Genomic DNA, 18,397 nt, shown 5'->3' with positions numbered 1-18,397 from the left:
TTCTCAAACTTTTTCATGTCAAGCACCCCCAAAATGATATGTATTTGGCCGCGGACCCCCATCTCAAAATATGTTGTTCCAGGGACCCCCCCCCCCCCCAAGCAAAGATTTGAGTTAAAAATGTTCACTTAAAAAAAATATATATATATATTCAAAGGTAAGGTTTGCACAAATGTTGTCCAAAATAGCAGATCTACAAGCTCATGATAGCCTATGAGCTTGTAGACCTGCTACTGCTTTTATTGGGCATGCTTTTGACCCCCTTTTGATAAAAAATAAAGTCAGGAGGATAATAATAATAGTAAGATGGGCCATTACTATAGCATTAAAAATTAAAATTTAAAAAAAAAAAAAAAAAAAAAAAGTTTTTTTTTTTTTTTTTTTTTCAACTATCAACTATCAACTAACAAGGTCGACTAGTGGTTATACTAGTCGACTAGTCGACTAGTCGACTAGTTGGTGAAAGCCCTAACACACACACACACACACACACACACACACACACACACACAATGGCCACTTTGAGAACCATGATCAACATGCCCCCGCGTGTCAGTGTTGTGCGCGAACTGCCCCGCAGCCACGCCCCTTTACGCAGCGCACCAACCCAATGGTTTATTCTGTGTGTGTGTGTGTGTGTGTGTGTGTGTGTGTGTGTGTGTGTGTGTGTGTGTGTGTGTGTGTGTGTGTGTGTAACTGCTGGACGGTGTGTGCGCTCGATCTGCGTCTCTCTCTCTCTCACTCACACACACACACACACGCACACACACACACACACACACACACACACACACACACGCCGGTATCTGCTTTCCTCACGAGGAGCGCGTCAGTTTGAGGTTTCCTTTCCTTTGGGGGGGGGGGGGCGTGTGCACTGTCTGTGCAGCAGCTAGATCTACCAGATCACACTCACTGGCACTGACTGGACTAAACACACCGATCGCTCCCCACCGAGACATTCAAATAAGGGATCAATCAAGGGATCAAAAGGACAATCGCTATAGCTTTAAACCCCCCCGGCCGTGCGTAAACTTGGGATCGAAAGAAACGGGTCGATCTCTCTCTCTCTCTCTGTGTGTGTGTGTGTGTGTGTGTGTGTGTGTGTGTGTGTGTGTGTGTGTGTGTGTGTGTGTGTGTGTGTGCGTGCGTTGGGATCTTTCGCTCTTTTGCCTCTAAAGGGAGGTAAATGGACGAAGTCAGATCAAGGTACAACACCATGCAATGAGTCACACAGCAGCACCATGGATCATCAGACTCACAGGAATACATGATAATGATAATAATCATAATCATGGATCAGACTCCCAGGAATAAAGCTGTGCTGAAGAGAAGCTGCCTCTTCTTATTGCAGCTGTTTGCCTGTTGTCTGCTGCTGTCTGTCTATGGAGAGGTAAGTTATAGTTCAAGTTGTCTGTCTTCCAGTGGTGGAAGAAGTAGCTACTCAGATATTTTACTTAACCCATTAAGACCTGATGCCGCTTCTAAACATTTTCTAAATCCTAAAAGTTCTTCGGAAAAAAAAATAGCAGATCTACAAAATGCTATGAGCTTGTATATCTGCTATTTTTGAATAGCCAAAGAAATCTAAAATGACACAGATGCGTTCCAGTAAAAGTAACAGTATCACAATATAAAAATACTCTGGTACAAGTAAATGGCCTATGTTCAAAATGTTACTTGAGTAAAAGTACAAAAGCATTGGCATCGAAATATACTTAAAGTGCCAAAAGTAAAAGTAGCGAAATGTTTGAAAATAGCAGATCTACAAGCTCACAATGAGTTGCATCTTGACGTGTTATGAGCTTGTAGATCTGCTATTTTCAAATAGTATATTACATTTATAGTAATAATAATAAATGTATAAATTAAATTGGGCAAAAGTGGTATATATGTTTTATAAGGTGATAATGTATATCTGAAAAGTAACTAGTAACTAGAAGTTAATTCATATAATTGTAGTGGAGTAAAAAGTACAATATTTGCCTCTGAGATATAATGGACTAGAAGTAAAAGTATTGAAAATTGGAAAGCTCCAGTAAAGTAAAAATACCTCAAAACTGTACAGTACAGTACATATACTTAGTTACTTTTCACCACTGGAGGTAAGTTATGTTCAAGTTGTCTTTCTTGGCCATAAATAAATGTCACAGAGTTTACAAGTAGCCTACACATCAACACATGACACCTTATCTTATTATTGTGTTGCCACACCAGTGTGCCATATAGATATTTATAAGTGAAAGGGAAATAATGGGGTCAGTTCAATGTATAGCCTTTCTGTTCTAATATCAGCATGTTAGATTTATTACCTTTGAAAGCTGTTATTTCGACTTGTCTGGAAGTTTTGACTAGGCTGTTATGACCCAAATTCCCTCATCTGGAACTGGGATGATAGGCTACTTGCCGCCCTTATCAGTATTATGTCTATGGGAAAATAATGGACTGTAGCCCAGTGATGGAAGAATTACTAACATGTTTTTACTTAAGTAAAAGTATCAATACTGCAATGTAGATATACATGATGTACTCTGTTACTTACTGTAGAAGTAGAAGTCCCGTATTCAAAATGTACTTTAAAAGTTTAAAAAGTATCGACATCAAAATATACTTAAAGGCACCTATATGTAGAAAGTACTCATTGTGCAGAATGTCCTATTTCACAAGTTAAAAATGTATAAAAACATCTTTTGAAAATAGACGATCTACAAGCTCACAATGTGTCATTTTGAGCTTGTAGATCTGCTATTTTCAAATGGCCGAAATATATATAGGGCTGAAGTGGGTAATGTATGTTTCGTAAGTAACTAAAAGTTTTCATATACCGGTAATTGTAGTGGAGTAAAAGTACAATGTTTTCCTCTGAGACGCAGTGGGGTAGAAGTAAAAGTATTGAGAATTGTAAATACTGAAGAAAGTAACATACCTAAAAATTGCACTGTATTGTACAGTACTTGAGTCAATGTACTTAATTACTTTACACCACTGCTGTAGCCAATGACTGGATGTCTTTGATATACAATAGCCTGCAACCACATCTGGGTGAATGATTCTGAATCAGAGGGAGCCCAGCGTAACGGGAATGTAGGGGGCTACACATACAAATTATGAATGGTCAAGCTTGTATTGGAATATCTTTATTAAAAGGATACATGTTTTGGAATTGGTCGTCTAATAGTTTGACTGATTAATGACAATAGGCTCTATGCACAGCAGCCATATTGTGAAGACATTCACAGGTGTTGCCAATGATACTAATTGCTCTGTTCCATTCTGGTCAAACAGAGTCAGGGTGTTGATATTGTGCATGTTGGCTCACTGGAAACACTCTGCTACACCAGTGGGTCAAAAAATGTAGGTCCAGGGACCCTCATGGTTCCTTAAGGGGTTTCCAAATGGCCCCTTACAGATGTGTAACTCTAAGAGTGTACACATACATTTGTGCACTCTCAGAGTTATGGGGGTCGTGGAAATCCACTAAATGGAACAGAGCCTTCATTAGTATCATTGTGAATGTCTTCACAATATGGCTGCACATTTTTGTTTTAATCTCCATGTTGCGACCTCCTCCTGTAATCATTTAACAGCTTATCATACGTATGATATCTCAGGTTTCTTTTCAAATGCACCTTCGCCAACACCCTTAAACCCTGCTGCCAATGCGTAAAGCCCCCTGTGGAGAGCGGGGGGTCTCATTACAAGGTATAGACCGCAGACCCCTTCAGATGTCCATGTAAACTGTGAGGAAGCTGCATGCTTCCCTGTTAAGTTGCAGCAGATCGACGCTCCAGGCCACTCAGAACCACTGCTGCATGTGTCTGCTTATAGCTGTGACACTGACACCTCATTAGAAAAGGCTGACAGAGTATAGGCTGCTCCAGTGTAGTGGTCCTCAAAGTTTGTCTTTATTATTCCAACCCCCATAACTCTGAGAGCATACAAATGGAACCAAACAGAGGTACAAGCTCAAAATGCGCTTCGAGCTTGCGGATCTGCTACTTTTGATGCTTTTGTGTGACGCTGTAGTATGATCAAGTAGGCCATTCATTTAAGAAAAAACACAAAAAGTTAGAATTTGGAGAGGTTTCTGCCCGACAGCAACAACATGTACTTAGTTACTTCCCAGCACTGTTGTGTCGACAGCTCATTATAAACAGCTAACAGAGTAGGACAGCCATGACAGCACAACACTTCCAGACATAATATGTATAGTGGTCGCAGGCTCTATTTTCCCTCCATGCGTGACAGTATTGATTTCAGCTGTCTGGGGGCTTCGCTGCCTCATAAAGCGGTGTCATACAATAAACGCCACTTAAATTAACCCCATGGTAATTCTTTAGCATTCTATTAGTCAGCCGTCCATCGACGTCATCTCCTGCAGCTGTCCCCCGTCCTCAATATAGCCCTGACCCATGAACTGATTGAATGGATAACAAACCAAAAGGATTTGGACAATCAGACCAATATGTTTTGTCTAATAGTCCAGGGGCCAAGCCAGATTTTGGTACCACCTAAGGTGGCCGTACATTTTTGGTATTTTCGTATTCCTACATGTCTCTAGTTTATATTTTGGTATGATACATCTTCCAATTCAGTAGCTTAATGACAGTAATCACTCTAAACCGGCTAATGTATCCGGTAGGAGACACAAAGTAGAACCTTTGTGTCTCCTACCGGAAATACACCCGGGCATCAAATTATTGCGACAAAAAACAAAATATATCCATGTATTCAAGGCTTCATGGGGTGTGCAATTGATAGAAAATAAATCATTTTTTGGGTGAACTCCTCCTTTAAGTTTCCCAGGGGGACTCTCTACCCATTCAGCTATGACCACCCTAGACCGAAGGAGGGTCAACTTTTACAAGCTTATGGAAAGCAGTCTTTTTGCAAACACCAAAAATCTGAGAAGTTATCAATTCCACACCACATGAAGCCTTGAATACATGGATATATTTTGTTTTTTGTCGCAATAATTTGATGCCCGGGTGTATTTCCGGTAGGAGACACAAAGATTCTACTTTGTGTCTCCTACCGGATACATAGCCGGTAGGTAGTGATAACTGCCATTAAGCTACTGAATTGGAAGATGTATCATACCAAAATATAAACTAGAGACATGTAGGAATACAAAAATACAAAAGATTTACGGCCACCTCAGGTGGTACCAATTTGTGAAAATATCAGTGTTGGCCCCTGGACTATAAGAAGAGGGAGGACATCTAAGATGACCAGGATGCTCATTATAGGCTCTATGCACAGCAGCCATATTGTGAAGACATTCACAGGTGTTGCCAATGATACTAATGAAGGCTCTGTTCCATTCTGGTCAAACAGAGTCAGGGTGCTGATATTGCGCGTGTTGGCTCACTGGAGACACTCTGCTACACCAGTGGGTCTAAAATTGGGGTCCAGGGACCCTTATGGTTCCTTGAGGGTGTTCCAAATGTCCTCTTACGGGTCCATTTGGTTCCATTTGTACACTCTCAGAGTTATGGGGGTCGTGGAAATGAGAAGGTCTGAGAACTACAGTATGCTACATACACAAAATGGAACAGAGCCTTCGTTAGTATCATTGGTAACACCTGTGAAGGAAGTGATAATATGGCTGCTGTGCATAGAGCCTATTATGAGATGGTGCAATTCCTGTCTGGCTACTCACTCTGTGTCTCGTTGATGCATACCTGCCAAGTGCCAACCCTCCTGAAATTCTGCAGGAGACTCCTTTTATTTGACCATTTCTCCTTATTGACTCATTTTCCTCCATTTCTCTTTTTTTTGGGGGGGGATTTTTGGGGGATTTCACCCTTTTTGGCGTGGCAACCCGTGTGACCAAGGTCCACATAATTAAGACCTCCCCTCACACACCTCACTGATATGCAGCCACAGCCATTCATGTTCATTTGCGTAGTTCCTGTCTCTCTTGCCAGGCCACTTGCCATGCCTCTCTTTCTGAGAGAATGGGAATGTTACTCTTTTATTGGCGCTTTATGCATATGATGTCTGGATAAACTCCAGTCCCACATACAGTGTACACATACATTCCATATATCTAAGTGATACATTGTAATTGAATGCAATTGTAAAGAGATTGTCACTTTTCAGTAAAGTGGTTATTATTAAACATGGATCCTTTTAATGGATCCTATGTAAGTAAAGCCTGATAAAAGTATCAAACTCCCAAAATACACCAGAATACTGGGAGAAAAATTCTGGCCCCCCCAAAAAAAGACTCCCCCCTAGAAAAAAACAACTCCTTTTATCTGACGGTCTGAGGTTGGCAGGTATGCGAGAGTTGGTAGTCTTTGTGGACAGCTCAGAAACCTGCCTACCAGTGACATCATTGGTAGGCAGGGATCTATCAGCTTGGGGGTTACGAGCTTATTGAAACTACAGCATTTCTGTTCCTGGCAAGCTAGCATGCTGAAGTAGAAGCCATTGTTTCGAGCATGAATAAAAACAATACAAACAAGTTGGAAATCTTGTTTGAAATTGCCACACCTGCGTACTGATGATGTCACTGGTAGGCAGTGTGTCTGAACTGTCCACAGCCCTCCTCTGAGACACAGAGAGTAGACAGAAATGGTGCCGAAATCTTATAATGAGCATCAGTGAGGACCAATTACGTGAAGATAAGGTTGAAAATGGGCAAAGTGCTCCTGTAAGTGTCTGCAGTATATCTTGAGAAAAAGCTGCCCCATTTATTGTGAAAAATGCTGCTAATTGTCCTAAAAGTGACAGCAAAATCCTGAGAAATTGCAGCAAGCAAAAAGCTTGCATGTCCTATATAACGTTCTAACAGAAAAAAAAACACTGTTTCCAAGTTGCAATGTGACATAGCTCTGTTTACACAATGCTGTACCTCATCCAACTGTACATACTTTCCCCATTTATGTTTTCTTAAATTGTTTTCTTATGCTTCTGACTCTTGCTTTGGCAATGTAAACGTATGTTTTCACATGTCAAATACAGCTCCTTTGAATGTAATTGAAATTGAATATTGTTCACTGGCGTTTGAACTTGTTGTACCATGCAGTTCTTGACTATGGAATGAATAGGCTCTATGCAAAGCAGCCATATTGGAAAGAAATTGGGCCTCTTCCTTACTTCCTTCACTGGTGTTACCAATGATACTAATGAAGGCTCTGTTCCATTTAGTGTAGCACAGTGGTTCTCAAACATTTACATTTCAAGGACCCCCATAACGCTGACAGTGTACAAATGGAACCAAATGGACGGGTCCATTTGGTTCCATTTGTACACTCTCAGAGTTACCTGTAAGGGTCCATTTGGAACCCCCTCAAGGAGCCATGAGGGTACCTGGACCACACTTTGGGACCCACTTGTGTAGCGGAGTGTTTCCAGTCAGCCAACATGCACAATATCAGCACCCTGACTCTGTTTGAGCAGAATGGAACATTAGTATCATTGGTAACACCTGTGAAGGAAGTAGGGAAAAGGCCCAATTTCTTTACAACATGTTTGCTGTGCATAGAGCCCATTACATTGATCATCAGTGACAAAGTAAACATTAACATTGTGAAACTAGGCTATGTATAATGTGTGCTTGATTTTAATGGTCTAATGTTATCTTGCACCGCCAGGTCCCTCAAGAAGGCTATTTGAACACTCTGCAGAGTGCTGGTGAGTTTTCCTTTTGTGTATTTTCACAATTAACCTACATTTGACTGTAGTTGATGCTTGTATCCTGAGGGACATGTTTTTTTTTTTTATCATGCTGCAACTTTCTGTGCTATATGCTTGCCTGCAAAATCAGCGCTTACAGTGCATTATACTTAGATCACTCTACATCGTTAATTTTCTGTGTGTGTGTGTGTGTGTGTGTGTATATCTTGCATACTAATAGGCCGATCAATGTCATATTTAATGTATACGTTGACAGCGGGCCAGGGACCTCAATTCTCTAACAGTTTTTAAATTGGTAATCGTGGCGACTTGACCTGATAGAAGAGCGGTCAGGGCTCTAGAGCTCTAATGCCTGACAGTGAGTCCCCGGTTCAATTCCTGGCTGGCACGATGTCACCCCCCTTGTTCTCTCCACTGTACCTATCCAATGAAGGCATCACCGTCGCACTGCAGTGTGTCTACCAGTGGTGTAAAGTAACTAAGTACATTCACTCAAGTACTGTACTTAAGTACAGTTTTGAGGTATTTTGACTTTATTGGACTATTTCCAATTTTGAGTACTTTTACTTCTACTCCACTACATATCAGAGGCAAATGTTACATACTTTTGCTCCACTACAATTATTTGAAAACTTACTAGTTTTTTTTAGTTACTAGTTACTTTGTAGATTTTGATTATTATTACAAAACATACACCACTTCAGCTTTGTATACATTTCGGCCATTTGAAAAGCTAACAATGCGTCGCGACGCATTGTGAGCTTCTAGATCTGGTAGAGCTTGTAGATCTTGTAGATCAGATTTTTTACACTTGAAAACTTGCGAAATGGGACATTCTGCATATTGAGTACTTCCTACTTTTGGTACTTTAAGTACATTTTGATGCCGATACTTTTGTACTTTTACTCAAGTAAATTTTGAATTCTGAACTTTTACTTTTATAACAGAGTATTTCTACATTGCAGTGTCTCTACATTGATACTTTTAGTACTTTATCCACCTCTGGTGTCTACATAGGTGGTGTGCCTCTTTCCCTTTCTAGCTGTGCCTTGGGTAAGGGTTGCCTCCCACAGTGTCAGTTTGCTCGCTGCCAGCCCCGGGTGCCTGACACAGTGCCTTAGCTGCCAGCCTCATCCTTCTCTCTCTGACCTTGTCCGTAGTAGAGGTCCACGTTTTTTTTTCTGATGGTGGTCCTCCCATGTGACACTAAAAGTGCCATTCGTAGCAGTCTTGTTTAGACGCCGTCCAGGGCCTTTTTCCTGCTGTGCTGTGAGCGTCCATGTCTCGTCCCCCGTACGGCAGTAGTGATTGTGCTTCCGTAATCTGCTAGCAACGTACCATGGACACTGTTGGAAGAAAGTTTGTCTGGGGAGGTCAGCAGGTGCAAATAGGGTTGGGATTAGGGATGTTAACAATTCATCTATAATCGATTAACTACCGTTAAGAATGTAGTCAATTAGAGTTATCGATTTTCAATTAATACAAATTAAAAAAATGGGAAAAAGAATATAATTAGATTTTAGTTTATTTATGTACTTTTTTTGGGGGGGTGGGGGCTAGTGAAAGTTAGAGGTATGGTGTGTGTGATATCAAATGTGAGTTTACCATAATAGTAATCACAGTAATCCTTAATCATATTCCATCATATTCAAGGGCTTTTGGAGAGAAATGAGACAGACTCCATAGAGCACTGCAGACAGGGCAGGTGTGTGTGTCTGTGTCCAGCTGATGCTCGTTGACGCTTGTTAATGTTATATACACTAGACCATACCCGGTGAAAGGCGCAGGTGAAAGTAGTTGCAAAGTTGGGGTTAATGCACGTCCTGTCGCGCGGTTTCTCCCCCGCGCGCGTCCCGTCGTGGCTCCCCCACCCCCCCCCCCCCTCCCCGTCATGGCTTCCCCCCCTCCTCCCCGTCGTGGCTTCCCGTCCTCCTCCCCCCGTGGGTCGCGTTGCGTCACCCCTCCCCACGGGCGTATATATATATATATATCAGCACGGAGAATGGCCGAGAGCTCCCATTTTCGGTTCCGGACTAGAATTTCCCTTTTGGTCCTAACAAACACCGCTTATCAATTCATCGGTTAATTGTTGGATAAGGTTATCAATTATCAATGAATGAATTAATCGATAATATGCATCCCTAGTTGGATCCAGCATTGAGGAACCAGGAATCGGTTCCATCACATTTGGAACCGTTTGCGGAACCGTGTTTTTATCACACTGTCAGAGCTGGTATGTGGGACTTCACGTCTGCTATACAATTACAATACCGGTGGTTCTCAAATGTTTTAATTCCAAGGACCACCATAACTCTGAGAGTGTACAAATGGAACCAAATGGATCCCTTTGGTTCCATTTGTACACTCTCAGAGTGTCCTATTTGGAACCTCCTAAAGGGAGCTGTTAAGGAATCAGACCGTTAAGAGGGAACCGTTAAAGAACCGGAATCGTTAAAACCCTAAAAGATCCCAACCCTGTAGGTACAAACCTCTATAATCCCTCTCTGAGGAACTACAAACGCAACCAGATGGCAATTCATTCACGGAGAGAGATAGAACACACTTTGTACACGGAAGACAGTGTCTGTCTGGCAGAAATTATGAAATCTCCGATACAAATTTATCAAAGTGTGTCGGAGGGTGATGCGTTGAATATTGTATTGACATTTTCAAAAGTGCAGCAGTACAACGAGTTCAAATCGCCAAATGGATGAGACACAAACAAAGCCAAAGGCTTGTTTTCCATTGTGGTACATTAAACATTCAACACTCAAACAACTGGTCAAGCAACGGTGCAAACAAACAACGTTACACAATATTAAATATCAATATGCTGTGTGTTGTTTGAAGCAATTCATGCCACATCAAGTATTGAACAATTTAGTCCGCCGAGAACTTTGTTCGCTTTTGGCAAGCCGAAAGAAAAAACACAATGCGACTTCCTTTGAAGTATGCTTCCAGGTTTAATTCCTGCAAACATTCAACAGACGCGCACGCACGCACGCATGCACGTACGCACGCACGCACGCACGCACGCATGTACGCACGCACGCACGCATGCACACATGGATGGATGAACATAGTCTACTCTGGACACATGCTTTTTGTTATGTGGAGCAAATGTTTTGTTTTTCTTTGTTTTTTGCCAGAGTGGTTTTGGGTCAGTAAGAACAGAGCTTATTGTTTAATAAACAATTGAACTGAACATTTGTTTGCCTGCTTATCTGTCTGACTTGCAGTAAACGAACCAAACCCAGGGACCAACAGAAAAGGAACTGAGTTCTTTGTTCTTTTGAAAAAAATCCATACATTTAAAAGACTTTTAAGATGTAGTGAAAATAGCAGATCTACAAGCTCACAACGCGTCACGATGCGACACGTTGTGAGCTTGTAGCTATTTTGACTGGTTTGGGTCCCAGGGGAGACATCAAATATCTCTTTTGGGTGTTGAGCTAAAAAGTCTGAGAACCACTGCTCTAGGGAAACTGTCTTTGGATTGGCAAACTGAGAAAAAAAAAGTTATCTGTGAAGTATGGAGCCCGCCTTAGTCTGCACATTTTGAGTCCCGTTTTTTTGGGTGTCGTGTGAGATAATAATTTGTTATTTCAGCAGGACGTGACATTTTCTGGTGGCATTAAAAAGCACGAGAATAGCTCTGAATTGTAAAGCACCCCCCCCCCCCCCCCCTCTCTCTCTTTTTCTCTTTTGGCTGGGTTCATTATTAGAAGGCTTTGATGTGCGCACAGATTGCGATGATCAGATGGAGAGAGATGTTCAGCGGCCCTGAAGGAGGAGACCATCTCTCTGTGTGTCCTCACGCAGCCTCTCTACCAGCGTTGCCATGTCCGCTTATAATAAGCGACTTTGGGCTTTGTTTTTCTGTAATGTTGCGTGTTAAATATCGGTAGGTTGCTAGGTTGTTTCTAAAGTGTATAGCTGCTTGTTGGCTTGTTTCATAATGTTGTTTAAACCAGTAGTTATTTAACATTTTCATGTCAAGGACCCTCCAAATTAATATGTATTTGTCCACGGACCCCCCATCTGAAAATATTTTGTGCTAGGGACCCCCCCCCCCCCCCCGTACACAATTTGTGTTGTTAAAATGTTTCCAAAAATGTTCCAAATTTTGTCCCTTTTCTATTTTTCTTGTTTTGAAAATAGCAGATCTACAAGCTCACAACGCGTCACACCGCAACACGTTGTGAGCTAGTAGATCGGCTATTTTCAAATAGCCTATAGGTAAAATAGGATTAAAGTTTGGCATATAGGCTACTTGCTTGTTTTGGGCTTGTTTTCATCGACCTGGCTGCTTATTTCTCCCGCAAAATCTGGCAACACTGCTCTCTACTCTGTCTCCTTCTCTCCTTTATCTGTGTCATTCTCTCCTGGTAGCCTCTCTTTGCCATTCTCTCTCTTTACTGTTCCCTCTCTTCGTCCCTCTGTGTTTCTCTGATAACTGCATTTTTCCTCTTTCTCTCTCTCTCTCTGTCTCTCAGTGATAAATGCTGCATTTACGTATGCAGTGCCTTTTATCCAAAGTGCTTTACAATGTCACACACACACACACACACACACACACACACACACACACACACACACACACACACACACACACACACACACACACACACACACACACACACACACACACACACACACACACACACACACACACCGACGGCGGAGTAGGAAACCATGCCAGGCACCGACCTGCTCATCAGGAGCTAGTTAGAGTGGTCTGGGTCAGGTGTCTTGCTCAAGGGACGCTTCGACACTTACCCAGGTGTGGGAGCCTTAGTGGGATCGAACCGGCAACCTTTCTGACTCCCAAGCGGCATCTCTACCTCCTGAGCCACTGCCGCCCTCTCTCTCTCTCTCTCTCTCTCTCTCTCTCTCTCTCTCCCCCCCCTGTCTCTTTCTCTCTCTCCATTCTCTCTGCCATAGATCGCCTCCCCCACCCACCCACCCACTCCTCCTCCTTCTCCTCCTCAGTGCCAGTCAGCCATTCCCTCTGGTCCAGAATCCATCTCATCCGCAGCCAAAAGACACAGCGTTCCGCCCGGCCACCAAATGACCCCCCCCCCACCCCACCCCACCCCAACAACTTTGAAAAAGCAGCTTTTATGCTTCTATTCCATCTCTATTTAGCTTGATTCATCTCTGCTCTTCGCTGATATTGATCTGATCTGAATGCCAAAACATCCATCAGCTCTCCACTCATTACAGCGTTGAGGGGACAGTCATTAGACCTGTCCTTCTGTATGGAATAGAATCAGTGGTTCTCAAACTTTTATTTTGATGTCAAGGCCAGTGGTACTCACATTTTTTTACTTAAGTAAAAGTATTGCAATGTAGACATACTCTGTTTACTTAAGTAAAAGTCTGGAACAAAAAAAAATGACTTGAGTAAAAGTACAAAAGTATTGGCATCAAAATGTACTTTAAGTACCAAAAGTAGTCATTATACAGAATGTCCCGTTACAAGTTTTCACAAGTTTTCAAAAACATCTTTTGAAGACAGCAGATCTACAAGCTCACAATGCGTCGCGATGCAACGCATTGTGAGCTTGTAGATCGGCTATTTTCAAAATGGTCGATGTATATATATGGGTTGAAGTGGTTAATGTATGTTTTGTAATAATAATCAAAATATAATCAAAATAGTAACTAAAGTGTTCAAATAATTGTAGTGGATTAAAATTATGATATGTGCCTCTGACATCACATGTAGTGGAGTAGAAGTAAAAGTATTGGAAATTGGAAATACTCAAGTAAAAAAAGTACAAATACCTCAAAATTATACTTAAGTACAGTACTTGAGTAAATGTACTTAGTTAATTTACACCTCTGGTCAAGGTCAAGGACCCCCTTGTATATTGTGAGAGTGTAGACATGTCAACTATCAATCATTTAGCTGGGAAACCGCTGGAGATTCTACCTTGAGATCGAGCGCTAGTGGTGTAGACAGGAGAGAGAGGGGAGGGGGAGAGCTGTGTGTAAGGGGGTTTTGCTAACCTTAGAAAAGTAATTTACTGGGCCTATATGCAGTATTAATACGGTACCACCTTGTTCACAATCCTGTGGACCAGACATTGCAAAAGAAAACAAGAAAGCCAATGTCTTGTTTCAATTGGGGTCCTTTTGTACTCAATTCATAGTGACATTAAATGATAGACAGATATACACTACTGTGCCGAACATCATATAAACAGTTTAGAAATTAAAAAGAAAAAAGACAAACAATATATGTTAAACTTGTGTGTGTGTGGGGGGGTGGGGGGGTGGGGAGGTGGGGTTTATGACTTTTACAGGGGCCAGTTTTGATTTGCAGCCACCTGAAGGTACTCTTTTAGGGCAGTTTTGAAGGAGAATATAGGGGTTTTACACTCATTCGACATTTTTGTTGCATAGCAGGAGAACAAATTCAACCCCTTGTTTGTGTCAAATATGGGTTGGACGTGATCAGTGGAGCTACCTACCTCTGTTGTTGTGATTGTGGACTTTCATTTTACGTTTTTGAAGTACTTTGACAGGTACATGGGTATCTTAACGTTGTGGTGTATCTTGTAGACCAGGCCCATTGCAAGTTGCTGTACTCTGTCCTCTACCCTGAGCCATCCGACCCTAGCAAAGTGAGCAGGGGTTAAACGAGTTGTAGGTGTAAGGCCAGTTTGTTTTGGGATGTCTGGAGCCTTGTTTTTAAGGTGTTGTGGTACCATGAGGTGCACGCATAGTTGAAGTAACCTTGGATGAGGGCCCCTGTAAGAATCCTCAAGGTATTCTTACTGACTAGAGAGGAAATATTCTACAAAAAGACAGAAAAGCAAGCCCAAAGTCGCTTATAATAAGCAGCAGACCAGGCAACACCGCATTTCCAGTCTCTGCATGTGGAGTACCTAAACCTGATACCGTTGCCTATACACATCCCACGCTGCCGTGCTCACACATGTGCTTCACACACACACACACACACACACACACACACACACACACACACACACACACACACACACACACACACACGCGCACACGCACACACGCTCTCTCACAGCGTTACTTCATACACACACACACAGACACAGCTGTGGATTCCTCCCAGATGCCTGTACGTTCATGTTGTATAATTTATGGTAATGATGAACGGACAGCTCCAGGGGCCCTCTCCACTTCAACAAGGGCCCGCTTCTCTGCCCGGCCCCCCGTTGACCTTCTGACCCCCCCCCACTCACACACACACATGCACACCATCCTCCCACTGACTGGCCATTAAGCTCTGTTTCTGCTCTGTTCTGAATGTCTGGACTACTAGCGTTCATGACACGACTCTGTTATTGTATAGTATAGCCTCTGTGGTGTGTGTGTGTGTGTGTGTGTGTGTGTGTGTGTGTGTGTGTGCGCGTGCGCGTGCGCGTGTGTGCATGTGTGCGTGCGTGTGTGCGTGCGCGCGCGCGCAACCGTAACCTTTACACCATCACCCATAACCACCTCCCACAGAAGGAGCACCCAGGCAGGCAGGGCACCCATCGTCGTTGTCTCACTGGGTGAACTCTATCAAATATTGATGGGTGCTGCTGTGTTTATCATCCAGGCAGGGGAAAGAGGTCAGAATGGAATATACATGGAGAAATGTACCACTGAAAGTGTGCTGCACAATAAATCAGTGGTTCTCAACCTTTTCAGGATCAGGAAAGTGGTTTAACCCTTTAAGACCGGGAACTTAATTATTATTATTTTTAATTAAAAAAAGACCGGGAACGCATCTGTGTAATTTTTTATTTCTTTGGCTATTCAAAATACCAGATATACACGCTGCACTATGAGCTTGTAGATCTGCTATTTTTGAAAAATCTTGGATATTTGTGCAAATCTTTGAGTATATATATATATATATATATATATATATATGTTTTAAAGCAAACATTTTTAACTCCGATCTTTGCTCCTGGGGGGTCTGGGGGAACAACATATTTTGAGATGTGGGTGCGTGGCCAACGTATCATTTTGTGGGGTCCTTGACATGGAATAGTTGGAGCACCACTGATATAACAACATAAGTTTAAAAAAAAAAAAACTGCTAGGCTTCAGAAGACATTTGTCAAATTTAAATTAAAAGATTTGCGAAAATTTCACGATTTTTCAAAAATAGCGGATAGTGCCGCGCTATGAGCTTGTAGATCGGCTATGTTTGAATAGTAGATCCAAAGAAATCTTTAAAATGACACAGATATGCGTTCCCGGACGAAAATGTTAATCCACAGGTTTAAACAACATTAGGCAGGAAAGCCCCAATAAGCAACTACACTTTTAGATACAAGACCCAAAAAAACACAACCAGCAACTACTGTATACCAATGTATACAAGCGACTTTACAGAAACACAAAAGCCCAACGCCACTTATAATTAATAAGCGGACTTGGCTAAACTGTATACAGTCATGACTTACTGAAGCTTCGTGATGATATTGCTGTATACAATATCTCACACTGCATGTTGTCCAAAACACTTTCAATGCTCTCTGGCACAGAAGATTCCCCCAAGAGGCTTTTATCAAGGGCACAATGAGCACAGAAAAATACTTCATGACATGAGCTAACCCTGCATGGGAGAAAAATAATAAATAAAAGAAACACCTTTTCAGCAAGCTGCCAGCTAGCCTAGTGTTTTATACACATCCTCGGGGGGGATAGATGTAAGAGAGGCTTTGTTTGTTTAGAGGAAAACGCAAAGCTCGCCGTTTTGTCGGAGCAGAGGTGCTTGTTGGCAGGGGTTTTGATCCGATGAGTCATGGTTGCAGTGATTTAATCCTGTGGTTCTTAAACCTTTTCATTTCAAGGACCCCCCCATTAATCTTGAGAGTGTACACACAGAACCAAAAGGTTCCATTTGTACACCCTCAGAGTTACAGACCTGTAAGGGTCCATTTGGAACCCGCCCCTTTAGGAACCCTGAGGGTCCCTGGACCCCACCTTGAGAAACAAACACTGGGTTAATGTGATGGCGGCAGTGGTTTAATGTGATGAGTCATGGTGGCAGTGGTTTAATGTGATGAGTCAATGTGGCAGTGGTTTAATGTGGTGAGTCATGGTGGCAGTGGTTTAATGTGATGAGTCAATGTGGCAGTGGTTTAATGTGATGAGTCATGGTGGCAGTGGTTTAATGTGATGAGTCATGGTGGCAGTGGTTTAATGTGGTGAGTCATGGTGGCAGTGGTTTAATGTGATGAGTCATGGTGGCAGTGGTTTAATGTGATGAGTCATGGTGGCAGTGGTTTAATGTGGTGAGTCATGGTGGCAGTGTTCTAATGTGATGAGTCATGGTAGCAGTGGTTTAATGAGATGAGTCATGGTGGCAGTGGTTTAATGTGATGAGTCATGGTGGCAGTGGTTTAATGTGATGAGTCATGGTGGCAGTGGTTTAAATGGTAAATGGTGCATTTATATAGTGCTTTTATCCAAAGCGCTTTACATAGATTGTGCATTAAATTCACCCATTCACGCACACATTCATACACCGATGGCGGAGGAAACCATGCAAGGCACCAACCTGCTCATCGGGAGCAATTAGGGGTTCAGCGTCTTGCTCAAGGACACTTCGACACTAACTCTGGGGGAGCTCTGTGATGAGTAGGCATGTAACGATTCACTCAACTCACGATACGATTTGAATCACGATTCGAGGTTCACGATACGATTCTTCACGATTTTTTTACGATTTTCTCAGCACATTTATTTTCCAGACAAATTACTGAAAACCTTGATTATCTATTTTACAAAAATCATGTATTTTAAAAAATATATATTTTCTCTTATCCTCTTTTTAATACATGAAATTAAATAAAGCCTTTTTATTCACGATGTACATGCATTAAGACATATACTTTTTTATTTGTAAAATAATAACTTTAAATATATAAGTCTTATGAAATAAATGAATTTTAAAACATATATCCCAGATGAAATGAATTATAAAGAAAACCTTCAAATAAACAAACTAAGGCTTAGCCTTGGGATTTACAAGTTATTTTTTATCTATGCTACATTCTCAGCATTCTGTATAAAACAACACATTTATGTACAGTAATAAGGGAAACTGTTTTAAACTGCTCCAAATGAGATTAGATAAAAATGAATTGATTAATATCAATGAAATTCGCTATATATCTGAAAGACAGTGTTGAAAGGAGTTTGGTGTTGTCAGCGGTCTGATACAATTGTTAAATTATTAAATTAGATTATTATTCATTGTACTCTGCAGCCGCACCGAGGAGCTCCAGAATTAGCCGTTTTCATTATAAGCCTTATCAGTTGTATGTTTCCTACAGAGTGTAAATCAGACAGCTAACAACGTCGTCAGACGGGGGAGGGGGTAAACGGTATAGTTTGGGCAATTCATCAATCAAATAAACATGTTTACATGCGACGCACATTTCCCTCTTTATGCAGTGCGATCGCCTAGTTGTTTAGATTTCATAGCCTGAGAGGACGTGAACCCCACTCTGCCGTTCATAGCCTGCTGTTCAGTGAGTGAAGAAGAGACGAACGCAGGCAGCTATGGTGGCCCTGAGGGGACAAAATAGTAGGCGGAGAACAAGGTAGGGAGTCTGATTCGATTGCGCCCTCTGCTGGTTGCATCGCGATGTCATATTTTATTGCATCGATTTAAATCGTCACCACTTTGAATCGATTTAAATCGATATACGATAAATCGTTACATGCCTAGTGATGAGTCATGGTGGCAGTGGTTTAATGTGAT

General features: G+C 41.9%; 1 protein-coding gene across 1 annotated transcript in view; it reads left to right on the top strand.

Annotated features, from left to right (window-relative positions):
- The first annotated feature begins 956 nt into the window (after window positions 1-956).
- LOC311059393 (neurotrypsin) overlaps window positions 957-18,397 on the top strand; it is a 57,211-nt gene continuing 39,770 nt past the window's right edge. The window contains exons 1-2 of the mRNA XM_084077277.1: window positions 957-1,390; window positions 7,602-7,641. Of these exons, the coding sequence (XP_083933403.1) occupies window positions 1,268-1,390; window positions 7,602-7,641 (163 nt within the window). The 5' untranslated portion in view covers window positions 957-1,267. The remainder of the gene's footprint in view (window positions 1,391-7,601; window positions 7,642-18,397) is intronic.

This window comes from Gymnoscopelus microlampas (assembly GCF_963454915.1).
Source record: "Gymnoscopelus microlampas genome assembly, chromosome: 13".
Lineage (NCBI taxonomy): Eukaryota > Metazoa > Chordata > Actinopteri > Myctophiformes > Myctophidae > Gymnoscopelus > Gymnoscopelus microlampas.
This window is presented reverse-complemented; position numbering and strand designations above follow the sequence as displayed.